We start from the raw sequence: 22,080 nt of genomic DNA, 5'->3' as shown, positions 1-22,080 counted from the left end.
GTTAAAATTTATTCAGTCAAAGTGTTCCATTTCATTTTTTGTCTTTTTCCTGTATTAAATCAAGTTTCCAACTGAATTAGACTTCAAGGTGAAAAATTTTTGTTAAAAAAAAATTAAAAATTTAGTTTTACAGACATCTGGGGTTCATCGAACTCTGTGTTTTACTCTCCATATCCACAAAACCAACATTCACAGCCCTGGAACAGGCACTGAAATTGAACACTGAAACAGACACCAAGTGTTTCCGAAGGACTGCTTTCGTGTCGATGAACATATAGTTACTCATAAAACAGAGTGGAAATGTTAAAAAGGAGAACACTTCTCACACCACACTGAAAATGTACATTGCAATGTTAAAATCCAGCCGCTTCAGAAACGGGGAAAAAAAAGAAAATCTGGACAGTCGCAACAGAAATTGGCCCCCTGAAATGAATTTGTATCTGAGACACCAACTAGAAGCAACTGAAGACAGTAACTTCATAGTTTAGAGCTCTGTCAGCCACATGCCCAGCAATTTACAGAACTAGCTTCTGCACACGTAACAGTTGACCCAAGTCGGAGCTAACGTGTCAGTTACGTTTCTTTCTGGATGCATCGAAAGTGAGTGCTGAGGGCTGTCGGAGCGATCTGCAGAACGTGGCCGGGTGGGAGGTGAGCGGGCATAAACAGACCAGTGGGACTCCGAGTTCAGCTTCCCAGTTTCACATCCCATGCAGCCGAGCAAGAGAGAAAACGGTGTTTCTCAGGAGATGCCCCAAGCTTTTTCACTTTTTAAAGTAAGTTACCTAGGAATTTCACACCTTGTTCAAACACTGTAAATAAGTTACATACATGAAGAGGAATTTAAGAATAAAGAAAAATTTACAAAGGATATGAGGTATTGCAAAGAGCTGAGCGAAAACATGGAACGATGACCCCCAGGCAATCTGCCAGGGAGCAATGTACGTCATGATGAACTGCAACTTCTGCAGTAGGTCCCACAGCTGGAAAAAAAGAAAAGAAAAAGAAAAAAAGAGAAACACGGTGACTTTTTAGGCACTGAGACAGTTTCAATACTAGTATCTGAAAGTAACAATTTTTAGAACTGTGCCCCGGAATGAATGTGAGAGAAATTAGGCTGTATTATTACCTTTCATGGGCATTAAGGCCTTAGTTTAGTAAGGCACAAAGGTATATTCTTCTTTTGAAATTCAAACCTGCAACGGGATATGTTTTTAACCACCACACTGAGGTGGCTCCCAGATTACCCTTCTTCAGAAGTATGTCTGCTTTCATCAAAGTGGGAAAACACATTCTGATACTCACTGCATGTATCACCCTGCCAGCCAGCCAGTTTCAAGAGAAGAGACTCCAGGAGAGAGTGGATACAGCAAACAGAGGAAGCTCCATGTGCGACACGTGTGGCTTTGCACGTGGAAATCAGACTTATTTCTCAAGAACACAACACTTTCGTTTGTGGAATCAATGAGAGAGGCCATCACTGTGTCAGCATATGCTTGGCATCAACCATGAACTGTGGCTGCATTTTCAAGATCAAAGCATCCTACCATAAAAATGTTGTGTTAATGTGAATTTTTATTGTTGTGCAGCACAAATTGAAGAACACATTGAATTTCCTTTTGCTTCCTGTAAAATACGCTTGGTGCTGCAACTAGCAGTTTCTGATTCAAGAATGATGTTTACTTATTCTCTAGAATATTTTTTTCCCTGTCAGCTCTCTTGGCATCAGGCCAAAACAGATCTTATGTCTTGTCTGCATTGAGCCACGAGATTCATATTGCAGAGAAGGTTCCTGACAAACTGTCAAGGAAAGCTTTGGCCATCAATAGACGTTAGTGCTCAACACACATACAAGTTGACAGTGAAACAGGAATATATGTGATATTTCACGCTTATATAGCAAATATATGTTGAATTTCCTACAAGTAGATTTTTTTTTTTGAGTTAATGAAAAACAAGACATTGACAACATCCTGAAAGACACTGAGGCTATATCAATACTCACATATTAAGTGCTTCCAGGGAATGTTCCCAGGCACTAATATTGCGTACGTTGTTAAATTGTTAGAAAGGTCCCTGGGAAGGTTTTGGTCGGGCCCAACTAGCACTCTTCCAAGCTATCCCCAGGCACCCCCCTTTCGAATGAAAGCCCTCCACGGTCCATTTCCAGGTGGCAGTTCCATACCTCCACCCTGCCTACAGACTAGGAGAGTTTATTAGGGCGGACACAAGCTTCCCCATGAGAGCTGGCCTCAGGGACAGAGCTTCCAGGCACACTTCATGGACTAGCATGTTGGCAGTCACAGAGGACGCACTGGCTAACTCATTTCATCTGTCCTTCATTACCACCCCCAAAGTAACACTTGGCCATCTGTATCCACATCGGCAATGCATTTACAAGATGTTTCACGGAATTTCTCTATGAGTTGTTGTAAATAACGGCAAATGAATTGGGAGGGAGGTAAGAATGACTAACATTAATGCATTTTGGTCCGTGTGCTACCAAAGGAACACAAAGTAGCTGCTAACTCTGGTGATAACCAGTGTCATGCTAACTCTCGTTAAACTGATAAACCTTCCAGCTGAGACCCAAACAGTGCTTCACATGCTTTCTGTGCTTTAGCACAACTCAAATTAGAAGCAATATGCAAAATACTATTTTAACTATGTTAACTATGTTAACTTTGCACAGGCGTACTATTTAAAACCACCAAAGCAAGCAGCTATGATCTCTTCAAGGCATAGCCTGCTTACCCTGTGCTTAGTTGAAGTATGAGAAATTGCTATTCTACCAGCTTTGGTTCCTCTCAAAAATACTACATGTGTACTTGAAAACGACAACATTCGATAAAGTAGGCAAGTAAACCTGAACTGAAACTAGGACTCACTTCTATGTATTTGAACCCTCTTCAGCACACTGCAGGGTTGCTTTGTTTTGCTTAATTTTTATGTATCTGAAATGTCTGAATGAACAGCTGGGAGAAAACTGTATCTGCTAAAAGATTTAAGTGAAGGGCTGAGAAAGCTAATGACTCACATCTGAAACCTCAAAAATTCAAAACTGCAGCACAAACCAGAAAAGTTCTGCCTGTTACAGACTGAAATCACAAAGCCATAAATCACCCCAGCTGCGCTCAAAGCCCAGGGTTCATCAAAAGGTTTTCAAACCTCAAATAAAATTCAGCTTTTGCCTTTGCTAAGAAACCGAATCCACAAGGAGACCCTTCTGGCTTCTTGTTCCATTACATTGTTTTAATAATTTTTTAATATTTACACATTCTTGCAAAACAGGCCATGGAGGCCAAGTTCCCTGTTGCTTCTAACAAGTCCTCCCACTTCTACACCAACCACTGCTTCAGCTTGCTGTTGTTTCTTTCAGCACTTCCCTAACGTTGCTACCAGGCAGGCAACGGAGCTCATTTCCATTCGCAAGAACAAGAAGGTAAGAAGAACGCTCTAGTGAACTTCTCTTCATTTTTGAACCTCTTGAGAGGCTTGGAAATGTGCGATTACCAAGCTACTGCTTTCATTAAGAGTTGTCGAGTGCCTCTGTTACCCCTTAAATCACTGCTTCCAGGGCATGTTCTGTAATACAGCTGAAGAGTAACACACCATTTGCATTCTACCTACGTAACTGTCACTGCTAAAGGTGATGCCACCTGGCAACTGTAATACAGAGATTTAGGAAGGGGGGACTTGCCTTTACATTTTCTCTTTTTCATTTGGTAGAACCAGCTGAAAAAGTATTTCTCCCTGCCATTTTTACCCAATTTACAATATGCTTTCTCCTTTATCTGATAAAGGAACTCCAAGGATTCGGAAAGCGCAATTGCTTTTGTCACGGGAAGAAGATGAAGCTGCTAAAAAACGCCTTCATAAATAGGAGGAAGCTGATCCTCAGAAACAGTCATTCCCTTATTTCAACTATAACTAACTGCATTTCAGTCTTCAATGATCATAAGACACCAGCTAAAGAGGAAACCCATCCACATTTTTTTAAGTAGTCAGAAACAATATAGCATTTGAAAAGGTTCGAACAGCCAAAGCCCCTCTGGAGCTGCATCCAGTGAGGAAATGAAAAGGCAAGAGAAAGGACTTCAGCGGGTACATTGGCAGTAAGAGACAGACTGGGGGGAGAAAACATGGACTGGCTGTTGAACGGGGCAGGGGACCTGGTGACAAAAGGCACGGAGAAGGCCAAGGTACTCAACGCTGGCTTTGCCTTGGTCTTTACTGGCAAGCCTCCAGGAATCACAGGGCCCTGAGACCTGTGGGAAAGCATGGAGAAACGAAGACACCCTAAGTAAGAACGATAAATTAAGGGTACATTTAGACAACCTAGACAAAAACAATTCCATGGGACCTAATGGGACACCTCAGCCCTTCAATGAATCTGTAAAATATGCAATTTATCCTCTGTAAAGGTTTCTTTGAATGAGGGTAATAACTTGCTCCTGAGGGTGTGAGGTATACTTTTTAACAGTGCTAGATACAAAGGGGGAACCTTCCCATATAAATTAGGAAAAAAAAAAAAAAAATCTCTGCTGAGTTTTAACCCTCTCTTCATAATGATTTCCTCAAACATGTATAAAAGAGTAATTTTTCATTAAGACTTCTGCATCCCAGTTTAGGATGATTTATACAAGAATATTTTTATTAAGCCTTCTTAGATCATCTATGTTTTCTACAGTTCACTAAGCAGAAAAATGATATATTATTTAGGGGACATAAAGTTCTAATATTCCTATATATCTTTACTCATGTGACAGTTTTGCAGAGTAAACAGTTTTTAAATCTTTGATAAAGAGTTTAAATTATCAGTATATTCAGTGCATTTAAACCAGCACATTCCCACTACTTTCAAGTGAAAGTCCAGAACATTCATCCATCTTTCATATTTATTTTATGTGGACACAAACATTTTATTATCTTAATCATCCTTAAGTCTTCTGCGAGTTCTGAAGAGCCTCTACAGACCTCTGGTGCATAAGCTAGTGTTCTATACAACTATAAACAGAGAAAAGGCAAAGAATTATCTTTTCAGGGTTTCTTTTACATCTGTTTATTCTTACTTAACAGAATTTAAGTAACATTACAAACTAGAAGTTAACAGAAATTAGTTAATATACATTAAAGAAAAGATTTTGGGAGTCCGAAACATGAAAACGTGACCTCCTTTTGTCAGTTGGGTAGATTCCAATAAACTGGGCATAGATTAACACCTGAATTTAAATGGCACCGAATGTGAGGTGGAGACACCGCAATGCTTTCAGCTTTTGGCAGCCTTTCTATCTGTTTAGCATCTGTTGGGACTCTGTGTGGGCAGAATCCTTGGCAATACTGGGACTAAATAATGCATAAACATTAACATTTTCTTGCTAAGCTTGAATTTTGCTGTGTTTTTTTTTTAAAGTATATGCACAAATTGGTTTTAAACAAAAATAACTGTCATATACATATGGCTATATGCTTTATGTGCAACTCAAAATTGAGAGATCAAAAAAGTTAAATGCAGAAAGCAATTATTTCCTGCTTTGAACAGGTATTTCTTTATGTTCCTGTTTAGATCCTGAGAAACCGGGATGGATTTGAACTCTCAGATGCTAGGAGGGTATTTAGTTTTTCATGTTATGCTAATTCTAGTCAATTGGTAGCTCCGAGTCTTGGAAGGAAATTCTAATACCTACTGGTAATCTTTTTCTTCTTTTTTTTAATGTCAATAAAAATTAAAATACATCAAGAGGGAAAAGTTGTAAGCATGTATGTGCTTATGGATATGAAATTAAAATTAGGTGAAATAATTTTATTCTAGTTTATGGCTTTGCTTTACAAATCGTTGACTTTCTGGTTTTTATTTAATGTCATTTAAAACAAACTTCACTTACGAAGTCCTACAAAACAAGACTTGCTGGAAATATTAAAGGTTTGTAATGTTTATGTCTTAAGTCATTGTGACATTCTATTGGCATATTTGAAGAGCACGATGTTTGAATCTGCAACAAACACTTTCTGGGCTGTCTTTATTTGCATCTGCTTACAGACATTTGAAGCCTTTATATTGTGGGATTTCAAGATCATTGTCTAATGCAACATATATAAGAGGATCAAATTATAATCAGTCCTAGGCTCTGATATCAAGCCTCAGAGGAATATACTCCTGAAACACAGTGCTCAGCAGTTAACATCGACAGAGTACAAAACAGGCATGTTTTAAACTATTTTGGGTAACAAGCCTCAGAAGCCTTATATTTGAAGTTCAATGTTAACCATCAGGCAGAAGCAAGCATGATGAGGACTATGACAATAAGATGATGATATAACCTAACAGCCCTGGATCTGCTCATGGCAGATGCTGCTTCTTCGTACATTGTCAGATGACAGCAAAAGCCCAGGGAAGGAGCCTGCGGGACTGTAAGAAACCATCTCCCATATCTCCTGAGGTGGGCAAAAAGGACAAAATCAGAGCTAATCAGCTTAATTTGCAAAGGGCCAGACAAGCAAAATAAATCAGCTGGGAGCTGCACTGATCCAGCCTCTTCAGTGAAGCTTTCACAGGCACGGCTCCTGCCAAGACCGCATCATCCCAGAAATCTCCTTTACAAAAAGCAGACGTAAAAAAAGGCACAGAGGAAGTTGTGCGCTGAAGTGCCAGATGCTCTCGATTTCTCGTTCAGTGCCTGCATCACCAGATGCAAAACACACCTCTATCAGCAAGAACGTATATGAACACAGTCCTCAGCGTGCAGCCAGCCAGACTGACCCAGGAAGCGTACACCTCCCTGTGCTCCTGAGTGCGTTTGTCGCGTTCTAAAGGAAAAAACACACAAAAAAAGAGAGAAAATGCAATTTGGAAATAGTGTCAGGAATGAAGTCTGACAAAAAGGTCAGTGACAGAAGGCTGAATGAAAAATCAATTAAACCATTTCTCCAATATTACAAGGAAACATGAACTGTACAGTGCTCAAGAGAGTTAAGGCATCTATGGAAAATGCCACTGGGATTATCCTGTCAAATATCAGGTGTAGCCTTGGGTATTTTACTCAGCAGAAAGTGTCTTAACAGGGTTTATACGCCAGATATCAAAAGTTGAGGAAACAGCTGTGAGCCAAGAGGGCGCAGCTGATTAAGATGTTGGATTTCAGTATGCACGAACAGCAAGAAATGGATTAAAATATGAATTAACGACTTAGTGCCAGAAGCTTTGAAGTGAAACACCAGATTTAGAGAAGGATGAAAAATCACAAGGGGAAAGGAAAAAGGCTTTTGACTTATAAGCAGCACCTAAATCAATCAACAGGACATGCCAACTAACCAAGAGTTTTATTGCCACAAAGGCAATAAAAAGATCCAATAGGTTAATTACTTGACCTCAACCAAGGACCAAGAAGGTCAATGCACTTGGTAGCACTTCCTCATAAAATGAAGGAAAACAAGATGACGCCTAATTTCTTTCCTGTCCAAAGGACTGTGCTGTGGATGTTGAAAGTTAAGCCTCATCAGCACAGGTCTGGCAGGCTGTTACAAACTGGCTGTCTTAGCTGGAGTTACTTGTGACATAAAGATCCTCTTTCATAAATTGGATCCTATGGCAGAAAGAAGTATACAGGAAGAGAAAGATTCTTATAAAAAAATGCGGATTCCTTATTAGCTGGAAAATGTATTCTGGGAAAGAAGAAAAAAATATCAGACAGGGAAATTGTATTCTTAAGTGAGCTCAGCAGGGGTAAGAGTACTTAGGCAAATGAATTCAGTGTTAATGAAGGCAAATTTAACAAGCTCTGGTTCTTTGATTATTTTGCCTTATGCATGAAGACAAATTCAGAACTCTCAGAGGACTTGACTATAAGAAAATATAAGGTGATTTCATATTTTAGTATTGCTAATTAGTTCATCCACACACACAAATTAAGAGGCCATTAAACTGCCTGCCAGGAACACACAAGGCACTGAAAGAGATGCAGAGTTGTGGCCCTATACATTAGACGGCCAGCGACACTGGGTCTTAACATACACATCCAGATCTGTGTAGCAGACGACTGCATAAACTAGGCGTGGCTCTTTCTTTAGGGCTCAAAGGAAGCTACACAGATTTGTCAAAAATACATATTCGAGAGTACAGGTATAATTTCTCAGTTGTGCTCTACAGATGCAAGAGTTGCACGTAGAAGGGCCAGTTCACCACAGTTTGGCACACAGGAATCTCCAACACGCTGCTGGTTGCTAACCGTAGTGAGCAGACTAGCAAAAAAGTTCCACCAGTTTTTTGTAGCAGCCAAGGGCATACTATAGCCAGAAGCCTCCACGTTCACACTACTGAGGTGGGGTTTTTTTTTTTGCTGTCTTTGCTCCTTCAGCTCAGTATCAGCAGCACCACCTGAGGTTCCTAAAGCAGTTCAGAGAGACACCATGACCCCTCGCCACAGCAAGATTTAGAGGATGCCCCTGGCACTGGGTAAAATAGAAAGCCATATCTTTAAGAGAGCACAGCTAAAGTGCTGTGGACAAGCCTTGCCCTGAGCATCTTTGTTAACACTCAGCCAGTTCCAAACTGATATCCTTGCTGTTTGAATGATTTGCATGGGTTGCCACTTCACAATACCTCTTCATTCTTGACTTGAACAGTTGTTACTCCAGACATCCTTTAAAAGCAGCTCACACATCTGCCAAGAAGGGCAGTGCTGGGCACCGCATTCCTTTCTGACTTTTTTTTAAATCATACTGAGGAAAGATGGACTAGATGATCTGTAACATGTGACCATGCTCACGCTCTCCCTCTCATACATGTCTTAAATGCATTAAGAGTTTTTCCGCCGTTTAGTATTATGCCAGTAGACATCAGAAAAGTAGAAGGCAGGCCCATGTTTTCATCATTCCCAAACAATTTATTAAACTGGTTAATATTCCCATATTTTTTACCCTACTACAGAAGAAGTCTCAGAGCTTTTCCTACTGTTAGAAGCCTGGGAAGAAATCTCCTAAGTCCTATTATATATTCCACCCTTGCTATGCCTATGAAGAATACATTCTCAGTTATTTGTGGGTTTCCAGTTTCAACTAATATGAACATTCTTATTAACCTTGGCACTGTCATCTTTTAAAAAGTCCAGGGAGAACAACTGGGTCATTTAAAGAGTTTACATGGAGTCATGTAGACCAAGATGTCTGTCTTGATTATCCAGTTTGACATCCTGTAGATGTAGAGTATACATCATAGCACTACACCCATCATTTCTGAATGAGCAACCGCGTATTTTTAAAAGGCTGTTCAGCTCTGATTTAAAGAAGGCGTTTTGGATAAAACATTTGTTTTGACAAAAGGAGTTTTGGACAAAAGAATCCCAGGCTGTAGCCAAGGACACAAATTAGGCTGGCTACATGGAAAGCCTTAGCAGAAGAAAGATGGAGAAGTCCTGTTCCACTTAAATTGAAAGCTGCGATCACTCTTAAAAATAAGTAAGGAAGTCTTTCCTAAAAGTTTTTCTTGCTGCCTTCCCAAGACAATTTGAAAGACAAACCAGCACACTCTGCATACACCTAATCAAATTTTATAGCATTAAGTTTTCACATTCTGCAACTTGTCAAAATGTAAACAGCTAATGATATTTTTAAAAGAAGTTAATTAACTGTGTTGCATTAGTAAGTCCTATGATGTTAAAAAGACAAAAAAATCCATCTTGGTTAAAATATCCTCAGGAATTGAACTGAATAGACTCTTTTGTTCTCTGTGTTACTCAGTGTGGGTGGCTTGGCTATTTGCAAACACAGATAGAAATCTGTGAGCAGCAATTCAGACTTCCATGCCTCAACTTGTTCAGGGAGTAATACGCTCTTTTGGAGCTTCTGATTTGACTAAATTACATTAAATCAACAGCACAATGGGGAAAATGAGGGAAGCACAATCAGTGAGATATTCAGAAATATTCTACCGAACATTATGAGCAAAGTTTTATTCAACATAATCTGCTTCAAGAGTCACTAGTGCAGTTGTGGATGTCTGTTGAATTTAGATGCCTGCTTCCCTGGTGCCTGGCAGAAGAAAATAAATGCTTACTACCACAGTGCTTTGAGAGCATGCAAATATTTTTTTGTGGGGTAACCATGCTTAAAAATTACCATCACTCTGCCTAAAGGCACAGCACTCCTAGTGTTCTCTAATTCAGAAGGTGGTAAGTTGACTTTTTCAATGAATAAGCAGAAACCAGCTATGACTGTGTAGTAAGTTCTGCATAGCCAAAAGTGATGGTAATAGAGACTCTCTCAGGTTTTGGTTTTCTTTTTAAAAATAGTTGCAAACATAAAAATGACTGAACTACAGACAGACAGAATGTGTGAAGACCCATAAACCTTTTAGGAACAGAGGTGGATTGCAGCTTGGTTAGGGCCTATAGTATGGAATATGGAATAAACACACACCATCTTTATCCTCAAGTGCCCATATCTGTTCATAAAGTTCCACAATATTGAACTGATTAAAGCTCAGACTTCAATTGGGCTAAAGAAAAGTTATGCCTTTTATGATTTGCATTAATAAGACTTAAATTGCTATTTTTCAGATTGGCTGTAATGATCATTGTGTAACTGTGCATGTGCTTTTCTAATATAAATAATTCAACCATTTAACATTAGTTTTTTAAAATGGAACAAGGACAAGTCCACTTGATGAACTGATGACCTGCAAAATTTCAGATATTATCACACTGAAGAAGATGGCAGATCAATGCTAAAACTACATTTTCAGAACACGTCTGTCGTACAAACTTTCAGTCTGGTAGAGTAGTAATTATTCTAGCAAACATCTCTGCTTAATTTGATAGGCATCCTTCAGTATCTCATTCTTATTGCTATCACCAGTCGTTCTACTGTAAATAGTAGCTTTAAACTACTCGAGCAAGTCCCCCCAAAAAAAGCCCATTGAAAAGCTTTTACTTACCTCTCTTCCAAAAACCTGAAATAATCCTATTTTTAGGAATATATAAAAAACACCACTATTGTGTGATACGCTCAGAAGATCAACATTTTCAAAATAATTAATGAATAGTATGACTTTCAATTCTAGGGTGCCAATTTTTTGATCCTGTAAAGAGATTTTTGGAGAATGAATTCTAGGACTAAACAGGTCATTATCCAGACATGGGATGTCCACTGATGCACATCACCGACAATCTTCTTCGGAGACAGAAATTCACCCCTTACTCTAGGGAATACGGTAATGCTGACAACTGAAAACTGCCACAATGCTCTGCATCACTTTCACTGCTCGTCTTTTGCTCCAAGGTAAGAAGCTTAAAAATTTACTTTAACTGTATTTTAGGATCACGGAGCATGGAGCGGGGGTTCTTTTTAAAGCAGGGTTTGTATCAGCTCTTCTCCTCCTTTTCTACTGCCCTCCCTCCCCAAGTCCTGCCTCCTCACCCCTGCAGAGAGAAAGCAGAACAAGGAGTCTGAGGGCTGAAGGCTTGAGGCAGGTGAATCTCCATTAGAGTGTGGTCCAAGAGTTCAGAAAAAAGAAAAAGCCCAAGTTCCCTCACTGACTTATTCCTCCCTTCTCCTCCTCCCTGAGAGCAGCACAGATATGAACCAGGAAAAGCACCGAGTTTCTGCTTCACTTTTTGCCTGAATGACTGGGAGCTCCCAACATAACACTAACGAACTGCGTCTTTCCTTAGGAAGCCTGGAACTTCTAGGTGGGCATGGACAGTGGTCTGAGCTGACACTCCTTGTGTAGAAGGGCTAAATATCTCCACACACATCGTTGGGCATCTCCACAGCACACGCAGCCGTCAATATGGAACCATGTCTTTCTCCTCTCAGAAATTAAGTGGTGTTAGCTGGGTCATATTCACACATATGGTAGGAATATTTTAGAAAATGAAACCAAGCAAACAAGCCTGACCAAAAAATCCCCAACAACAAAACCAAACACCTCACCAGAGCTTCAGAACAAACTGTATTGTATGTTATGGCAGTCAGGGACCAACAAGTTTTAAACCAAAACAAAATACAAAAGAATTGGTAAAAGCATTAGGCAAGTCTTCAATATTTTCTCATATTTTATCAAGTTAAATGCGCTTCTTTCAGTGAACGAGCACAGATAGCAAATCAGGACAGGATCTGATCTGACTGGTGCAGAAAGGTCTTTTTTAAAGTAAATTCAACTACAGCACCCTCCAAGAGTTAACAACGTAAAAGAGAGGAAGGAGCTCTGAGGTTAAGGTTAAGGGCAGCATCACAAGGGTAACAGACTGAAAAAAAAGGAAAAGAAAAATGTTAAGGCTGACATTAGGAAAACATTTATTATCATGAGGATGATTAGATAATGGAATAATTTCCCAAAGGAAGTTGTTGAGTCAAACAGTAGAGGCATTCAAAGGAAACCCAGATAAAAACACCAGGCAATTGATCTGGAGGGCAGCCCTGCACTAATGACTCAAGAGGCTCTTTCCAACTCATTGAGGATTTTCCTCCTCTTGAAAACAACAATTCTGAACTTTCTATAGCAACATGTGAACAAAAAGCAAATGCAAAACATTGCACAAAACCAGAGAAGACATTTAACTGGAACCTTGGTTTCAAGGTTTTTTCCTCTATAGTACCAATAAACTGTCTATATATGCATTCATTACTTCTAAGAAATCCTACCACATATTGATGAGCATGGTGACACTGAGAAGATACATAAAGCTCTGAAAATATATTTACCAAAGTAATGACAGGAGCTATAAAACTTGCCTTATGAAACACGATGGACATCATGAAGAAATCCAGCAAGAAATTTTCTGAAATATCTCTGTAGTCAAATCGGAAGAAGATCACAGTAAAGCTCAAAGTAACAAACTGATTAATAGGATTACAGAACGAGGAGCGGAGGAGTTTCATCCCAGCAACTGTTATCAGGATAATATCACAGCTGTAAGAAAGGCAGAAAGAAAAACCTAATCAAGTCAAAGTCATAAAGCATTAAATTAGGAAGGTCTTAAATACAAGTAGCTGTGCCAGATGTATTTTAGATCACTATATATATCTAAATCTACACATCTTACTGATTTCTGATATTATTCCCATGTTCTTTTAATAATCACATTTATTCTACCCATGTGCAACTTCACATTTTTCCCTTATTACACACTTGTAATCTGTAATAATGAAAGAACTCTGTACTACAAAGAACAGCAATGACTACTACAACCTAAGAATCGAAAAAGGATATTTTTACATTGCTCTTAAAATAAAATTTAAGTTTGTGAAGTATCTTGGCACTTCCATTAATACATTACTATAATTTGTAAAGAAATCTTGAACTCCAGGGTTTTTATTACTAGAAATTTCACATGATGATACAGTTTACAATTATTCTCCTAATTTCATTAGCCACAATGTCAAAATTCTGGATAGAAACACTCATAGATGTAAAGTGATTAAAATTCTTACCATTGTTCTTGATCGGAAGGTCAAGTATTTCTATATAGAAATTCCTTCATCAGATGAAAAGAAATTGTGTGTTGCACCTATGTGCTGTAAAATGTCTGCAATCTGCATTTTACTCTCCCTTCTTATATTCCAGAGAGTGAACTTCAGCTGAGAACTCTAAATAGCAAGTGACCACACAGAAAAACCAAGAAGTCTAATCTTTAAAAATTAAAGTGCTTGCTGCTGTATCTCCAAGAAGGTAACATTCCTCTTTGAACTCTCCAGAAAACAACACAGTTTTCTGTGTAAGAAAATACAATTATGTGAGAAGGAAAGATGGGGGTAATGTGTTGGCACCTCCTGGATTTAAATAACCACTCCAGTTTCTGGATATATATCTAAACTCTTGAGACAAGGGTGTCCACCTTTTTAAATTTTGGTCGTAAGATTATTACAGAATTAGAAAGATGGTCTTGCTTAGACAACAATTTTGATCTCTTGATAATACAGCCTGTTCTGGGGGTTAGATCCTAGAAAGGTCTCAGACACAGATTATTAACTTCTAGATCACCTGGGTAAATTAAAATCCAACCTTGGCTCCTTCTCCAGCATGAGTGCAGAATCAGGCAGCAAGCAGCTGTCTAAAGCCACCCTACGGAAATTCCTCAGGACAGTGACATGTCTGAAAATACTCTCCCGCCTAACTCACCTTGACCTCAGCCTGCAGGTGAGGATCCTTTGTCCCCCTTTTGTCCCCCCCATCCCCTCCAGCACACCTCAGTGCTTCTCACCATTCTTGCAGGGAACTGCGCACAGCTCTTTTCCTTCAAATGAGCAGCCGTGCAGCCAGACTTTTCTGCAGCAGCCTACTGGTTACACGGCTTCCCTGGGAAGGAAGGAACCCAGATCCAATCACTTTCCAGCTCTGGAGGGATTCGGACACACATCTCATCCTGCAAGTTACCATCAGCTCCTCCTTCCTTGGCTGAATCTGTGCCAAGAAGAGTTGGAAGGTCTTTTTCAGTCCAAGGCAGAGAAGCACTGATGGGCACTGCCCTGAGATGTGACATGGTACTGGGCTCCAGACCACGAACACTTGCACGATTCTGTATTTTACTCAACAACCACTAAAACCCACAGCAACAGGGTCAGGAGCAGGAATTGAAACACATGATTCCCCACTCCTGTAAGAATTTCCTTACTGCCAAAGCAGGAGGAATCACACGCAAACCTCCTGTGGCCTCTACTTTCCTGGTAAGTGCTTAGCAGTTGGACTGGTTAATGGAAATGGACAACACCACTTTCTCTATCAAGGTTTTTAAAAGGAAGGATATCAAAGCAGAGAACTCAATCTTGATCACATACAGGAGATGCTGCAAAACAGCTCTCAGCTCTAAACTTTTTGGTTTCTGGGTCCTAGTCAGGATAAGAGCGGAGACAAGTGATGTTTTCAGAAAGCTCTGGGCATGCTCAGGCTCAAGCCTCCTAATGAACCATCACATCAAATTTTGGAGTGTTTAGTGATATCAGGTACCCTCAGCGTTTTCTGGAAGTTGAACAAGTATATCTGGATTGCAGTTTTGCATGTTGATGACCAAGAACTGTACTGGATCTATTCCTGAAAAGACAACCCAAACCGAATAGAGATGTACAAGTAAACAGCCCCGTGAACTGAGAGCCAGGTGACCTCTCTTAAGCAAGATGCACTGTCTTTTTGATGCTGATGAAAACAACCAGGGACTTCAATGCACAATGAGTGACAAAGTAGGCCAGGTATTTGCAAGATCCATGGAAGGTTCTTCTCCATCCTGCTGTGAACCAGTATACCTGCTGCCATGACTGACACTTGACAAGCCAGAAAGCTCTCAACAGGTTTTTATCATTCTAGCAAGGCTCCTGCATCTGCACATTTCCAGCTTGATTTTATTTTATGTGGCATTTATTCATTATTGTGTATCTTCTGTAACGCAGACTAACTTTATCTGAGTACAGGTCATTCTAAAGGATCACCAGGACATCACTGTTGGAATGAAATGCCAAGCTTACCTTATTTCTCACCTTGTCAAAGCTGTTCTTTTCAATTTGCCCCAGATTTCTGAGTGGAAAATCTAGTGACTAAGCTAAATAGATTCTGAAGCAACTAGAAGCCATTCCAGTGTGCCCTGTATAAACCGTTTGGATCTCACATCCTTCGGAAAGAAAAAAAATATCTTTTAACATGGAGGAATTTTCACACGGAAAATTTAAAGTTTCCTCCTTGGATCTGTTAACATGTGGAAAATGTCACAAAAAAAAAAAAAAAAAAAAAAAAAAAAGAGACATTTTAAAAAATAATGCTCTCAGGGGTAACAGAAGATAATTTGCTCATTATCCCTCTTCTTTAAAGATATTGCCACACAAGATGCTTTTCCTGGGGCCTGAGAGAGAGAAGGGGGGCTTATTTGTGAAGCCTCCGTGGCAGGTAGCACGGGCAGGCACTGCAGCTTGTCAGCGTGGGTCCCATTAATAACCAGCACATCGGGGTCTGGGAAGCTCAAGCAAACTCTTGGCTGCAAAGGAGCTGTTCTGCCTCCTCAGGAAGCAAACTGCCTCAGTCCCTTAAATCACAAAGCAAGATGAAGCTTCTTTAAAAAACACATGCAAATTGAGAAAAAACTTCAAAAGCAAATCAGGCAAAATGTACCACCTCAGCCACTTTCAGACACGGAGCAGGAGAGTGCGTTCCCTCCTCCGCAGCGTGATGCGGTCTGATCCTTGGGTGAGCAATAACTAAGGAATGTTCCAACAACAGAAACCAACACGTTAACCCTCAGTAATACTGTACACGGAAAGAGCAAGGAGAACCCAGGACTCCTCACAGGCTTGCAGAGTTGAGGAGAAAGAAGTAGGACCCGAAGATGAACGTTTTGTGCGTGGCATTGCCATGGGAGCTGCTAGGGAAGGGTATTAAAGAGGAGTGCCGGAGAAGAAGGGACCCTGGGAGTGCTGTGGATAGACCTCAGTTACAAGAAAAAGAGGAAAACACAGGTTTTAAATCCAAGGTGATCACACCGACACAAGGGGGATGGGGAAGGAAAGGACTGTAGTATTCCCCTACAGGCCAAACAATCAAAGGCTGACAAATGTAATTACTTTCTTTAATCTCAAGATTTCTGGGGGACTGACGCACTACTTCTGAACACTTGAGGGAGGTGACGCTTTAAAGTGCAATCTAGCTTGGAGGAATGACTATGTAAAAATAGCACCTTCCTAACCCTACGTATTTGCTCTGTGCACGTATTCAGTCATGTCTGCTAGTGACAAACGACATTTTGATTACCTTTAGCTCTGCCAGCCTTACAGAACCAAGCAGAGGGATGAGTGTGAACTCAGTTTCACCCTGGACAACACACCTAAGCTCCTGAACCACCTTGGCCTTAGCATCTCCCCCAAGTGCCTGGTTGGAAAAACATCGGTGGGGAACTACACAGGCTATCTCCGAGTGATGGCCGAGAGCCTCTGCGGAGAAGGAGCTGTCTGGGAGGAATATGCAGAAAATCAGATGAACGACCTAGTCCTAGTTTCAGCCCCTAAAAGCAGGGGCCACATTTTCCTTATAGCTGTGCAGTCCCTAAAGCTGCATTGCTCTTCAAAAGACAGGAATAATTAAAACAACATGCAATGTTTACATCAAAGTTCTTTTATTTAATATTTAAAGTTAAGAATCTAAATTATTATTAATACTGAGGAACTCCCCCGCCCTCCAGCAGTTTTTCTTGCTGCTGGAACCTTCCTTCCTGAACACAGGCTGTTTCTTTGTTTTTATCATCTGCATCACTGTCATTCTGATAAAAAGACTGCAGAAACTCTGCTCGCTGGGGATACTGCAGTCACTAAGCCTGCTGAATATCTGCAGTAGGCAAGTCACTGACCAAAATATTTACCATAAAAGGCTGTCTGCAAGGATCACACTGAGACCACGGATCAGCATCACCAGTGCTGCTTAATATCAGGCATCAGACCCTGGAAAAACTTGTATCCCTGCCTTTCTCAAACCACTCTTAATGCAGGACTACCCACCATTCTACACTGTTGAATATTTTATTCAGTCTTGCCTTAGAAGACTTGTGCGGTGAAGCTGCTGATAATTCCTTTGGGAGACTACATCGTAGTCTTAAAAATCCTCAGCTACGAAACGTTTCCTGATATCCAGCCTAGATTTCTCATTTTCATCTGATTAATTCTAGTTACCCCACTGTGTTTATGCCCATCAAACACCTGCAGCCTGGTATAGTGTGTCTTGCTTTTAATTGACAGTTAGACATTCCATATATATCTATATATAGCTCCTTAATCTTTTAATTTCTTTCTCTCTCACTGGAGTCATGTCTTAGCATGTGCTAAGGTAGTTTTGCTTTTTTCTTTGAGCAAAGCCAATGATTATTGTACACTGAACTAATAATGCACGAAAGCAAAGTCTGACAAGCAAACAGACATTTAAGAAACAATTTCATTTTTCAGTCTTCAGTCTAAAACCAAATATTCTACTAATCACATACTTACTGTGTACCAAGCTTCTTGTATTTACTAATTGAGAAAGCATCAATGGTGAGGGCATTCAGTATTATAGCTGGATACAAAATGTATTTCTCAAAGCACTGAAGCCACACATAGAGCCTTTCAAACCACATCAAATGAGCAGCATCTGAAATAGAAGTTCAGATAATGGATCATTTCATCAAAGAATCAGCATTTTTTGCACTGCAGTACTATAGAAGAAACCAGTTAGCTCACATTAATAAATATAACCAACCAATTCATGAAACAATGGAATTCATAATTCTTTTGCAATAGAGAATCATTTTGTTCTTTTCTGATTTTAGAGAGTATCTGTTTTGCTGCTTATAACTGCACTCATGAGAAGCACTCAGAAACAATAAAAGGTGGTACATGATAGATGGCAGTTTCTACATAATCCAATTACTTAGTCACTATATTAAATAGTGCTTTTAGTGATGCAACGACTGCAGAGGGACCCTCTCCTGCTCTGGCACCGACCTGGTGGATGACCTAGGGAACTTCCTTTGAACTTTGCGCCTCTCCTTCCCCATCTTATAGTGGTGAAACACTGTTCATTAGACTGCAAAGCATCACTGACCTCATTGAAAAATGAAATATCCTTTGAGATCTAAAGACTGAAGAATTAACAGGAGCTAGAAACTGGCACAGATGTTTCTCAAAACACTTAAAACAGCCACTGTAAAAGTATCTGCCAGGATCACATCATTCACCAGTAAAGAGTATCTTTTTGCGTAGTAGAATCTTCTAACATCACAGTGCTTAATATGAATGTTAAACAAAAACTGAATGCTCTGTGCAATTCAACTGCTATAAGAACTTCAGTGAACTGAGTGCAGAAACACTTGTGTACAGACAAAAATAATGTCTTTATTCTCAACTGACCTCAGCCAGACAAGATTATTGGAAAAAACTGAACACAAAAAGGCAGAACGTGGTATTGACTCAGAAATAACAGTGCTAGCTACTGAACCTCCAATACTCTTCCTTGCAGAAACGATGCATACGGATCCCACACTCCCACATACACCTTTTCAATGACAGGCAAAGACGACGTGCTGAGCCAGCAGATTTGTATGTTCTGCAGGCACAGCTGTGTATTGTATAGGCTCAAAGAGAAAGATCTAAAAGCAATCCTTTCAAATTAGCTTTAAGTCATGTTTTACCAGCATCTTAAGCTAAGGCAATGCTCTTGCAAAAATCTGCCTTCAGAAAATATGATGAACTTCTGTTTCTTGTAATAATGTCAAAATATTTCCTCCTCTTATTATCTGAAGGCCACATCCTAAAAGCTCCTACATGCAGCAAAATGCCCATTTTGGAATCTAGCTGTTTTTCTCCATTCCTCTCCCTTCCTCCTGAACTACAAATTGCTCCCAGAGCTCCACTCAAGAACTTGATCCAACTGCCCAAAGCTGAGCTGTGTGTAAGAGCTCAAGCTTGAATAAAGAGATATGCATATCAAGTAGACCAAAAAGAAGGTAGCTGCAGGAGCAGGGAGAGATGTGTGCAGACAACGCAGACAGAAAAAAAAAAAAAAGCTTACATTCAGGGGGGGCCCAGGGAAAGATGTGGATGATTTGAAAAAGCTTTACATGAATCTGTGGGGTATAAAACAGCGGTGGGGAGAAGGAGAAAAAAAAATAGTCTCTAGTGTTTCAGGGTTTCTTTCCCACTCAGTCCTGCAGTGGTTTCTACACATCTATTATACCGTAAGTTCACAGATCTTGGCCTCAGCCTTTCTTCCTGCAGTCAGGCAAAACAATGACAAGTAATAAATGAGTTATCTCATAGGGGCATCATGAGAACTGGTCTGATGATTGCTATTCCGTGGAAGGCCTGAGAGTTTGAACAGCTCATTCAGAGTCTATGAAACAAAGCCAGGAATAAACTCATGGAATTGTCAATACCAGCTGCTCGTCTAATTGCAAGCCGCCATTTGTCTCCTCATAGCCTACACTTGTCAAAAATTAGGAACCTGAAAATGAAATTCTATGCAGTAAAAGCTCCTCACAGACATCTTCTTTTGTGTACTTGCCCTTTCATTGTCCACACCTGACAACTACAGGATACTGTCCTTTTCCAAGCTTCTCTTTCTATACAAACAGGGAACCTTTAAGCTCAACTCCCACATTTTTCTTACAGGGTAAAAGAAAGAAGACAGCCTGTCAGACGTATCTATCAAAGGGATTACACAACCTTTTCCTCAGCCTGTCTCATCTCAGAACATGATAAAAAGCCTCTGCAGCAGCCTAAGGGAGTGAAAAAAAAATTATATATATATATATAATTTTCTCTTGTTTTCTAACACACAACACCAGCTACATTTCAATAATACGTAAGCCCCACAGCGCAGAAATGGGCCACATATAAAACGAGGACTGCAAAAGAAGGAAAAAAGCCTGTTGCCCACAGCAGGCAGCATGGGAAATGCAGCTGGATCTCAAAGCAGAAGGAAACCCATCTGGGGAGATCAGTCTGGCAGATCTCTACCCTCAACCTTTTCAAAAGCTGAGTCATTACATTTAGGAAAACAATGTTTTCTGACAAATGAAGACAGACTTAATCAGGACAAGGGAAAGAAAACTTAGAGTAGTCTTTTATGATTAAGTGATGTAACAGACAATAAAACTCGGGTATTCATCAGAATTACTGATCATCAGGGAGAGGAAGCCCTGAACAATGTTTTCAGCTGGGCATGATCCTTAGTAAGATTTATATTTCTACTACACTTTCCTTGGCATATTGCAGTAAAAGTTAAAAGGCAATCTTCAATGAAGTCTCTTGGGTACTTTTTTCATACCCAAACCTTGTTTGGAAAGTAATCGTTTCAAAAGGTGTGATTTTTTTTTTTTTTTTTTAAAAAAAAGATTTAAATCCTTAATGCATGGTTTTGCAGAGAGTGATCTGAACTCTTTTGTTGTCTAGCTAAAGAACACTAAAGTCCCTCAGCAGACTGTGTTCTGACAATGCTGTCTTCAAACACCTCAGGAACATATATTGAGAATGATTAAGGCACAGGATCCATCAAGAAATGACAAGCAAGCTTTTGGCTGGTAGCAAAAGCAAGATTAGAGCTGGTGTGGAAAAGAAAAAAACGAACACCTGTGCTTCTTGAAGTACACTGGCTGCTTGCAGAAATAGCTTTATCAGAACAGGAAATCAGACCTTGACACACTAAAATATTTACCGATACTAGCATGTATCAGGGCACTACCCACTGAAGCCAGCAAACATTAGCAAGAACAAATCTTCAAGAAAATTTCACAGTTCCTTTCAATTCTAATGTTCCTCTAAGAGTGTTCTGATGGAAATTGGAACTCTCAGTGGCACTACCCTTGCTGTTCAAAGGATATATAGTTATATGCCAGAAAGTAGAAAAATTCTGCCTCAGTTTCATCAATCATTTAAGTTTTTAAATTATATAAAATGCCAATCTATTAAGCATGAACTATAACGTATCAAGCGACACAGCGCGTAACTACCGTAATGTAAAAGCAAAAGGCAGATCAAATGATGGCTCGTGAAAGGCCATTTAGGGCCAGTAAGATGATTAAGGGATAGGTGCATTTGACACAGGAGAAGAAGCTGAGAGAACTGGGATTGCTTAGGCTTGAGAAGACAAGACTCAGGGGTATATTATTAATGCCTGATTGAGGGCATTTTGGCAGTATAAATACTTAATGGGGAGGGTGAAGTGATGGAGCCAGACTGTTCTCAGTAGTGCCCAGTGATGGCACAAAAGAAAGTGGGTACAAACTGAAATTCCATTTCAACATACTTAAGAAAAAAAAAACCAACCCAACCCAACCTTTCTTACTGTAAGGATGATCACATGCTAGAACTTGTTGTCCAGAACAGTTGGGAAGTCTCCATGCTTGAAGATATCCAAAAGTGGACAGAGCTCTGAGCAACCTGCTCTAGCTGACCCTGCTCTGAGCAGGGGCATTGGACTAGACAATCTCCAGAGGTGCCTGCCCAGCCGCAGCCGTTCTCTGCAGTGGTCTCAGGAGACTACTTCTACAGGTCCACAGATGTGCTGATGATGGGGGGGGGGGCGGGGGGGGCAGGAAATGGAAATGATGGGCTATGCATGCTATTCAGAAGAGAGAAATG

At 40.1% G+C, this 22,080-nt stretch overlaps 1 protein-coding gene across 1 annotated transcript in view; it reads right to left on the bottom strand.

The window, feature by feature from the left end:
- Positions 1–22,080, bottom strand: part of PCNX2 (pecanex 2) — a 159,630-nt gene that overhangs the window by 59,621 nt on the left and 77,929 nt on the right. The window contains exons 20-22 of the mRNA XM_037391395.1: positions 17,950–18,091; positions 12,730–12,907; positions 875–983 (exon numbers count right to left, since the gene is read on the bottom strand). Coding sequence (XP_037247292.1) covers positions 875–983; positions 12,730–12,907; positions 17,950–18,091 — 429 coding nt within the window. The remainder of the gene's footprint in view (positions 1–874; positions 984–12,729; positions 12,908–17,949; positions 18,092–22,080) is intronic.

Source organism: Falco rusticolus, chromosome 6 (genome assembly GCF_015220075.1).
Source record: "Falco rusticolus isolate bFalRus1 chromosome 6, bFalRus1.pri, whole genome shotgun sequence".
NCBI classification, from domain to species: Eukaryota; Metazoa; Chordata; class Aves; order Falconiformes; family Falconidae; genus Falco; species Falco rusticolus.
This window is presented reverse-complemented; position numbering and strand designations above follow the sequence as displayed.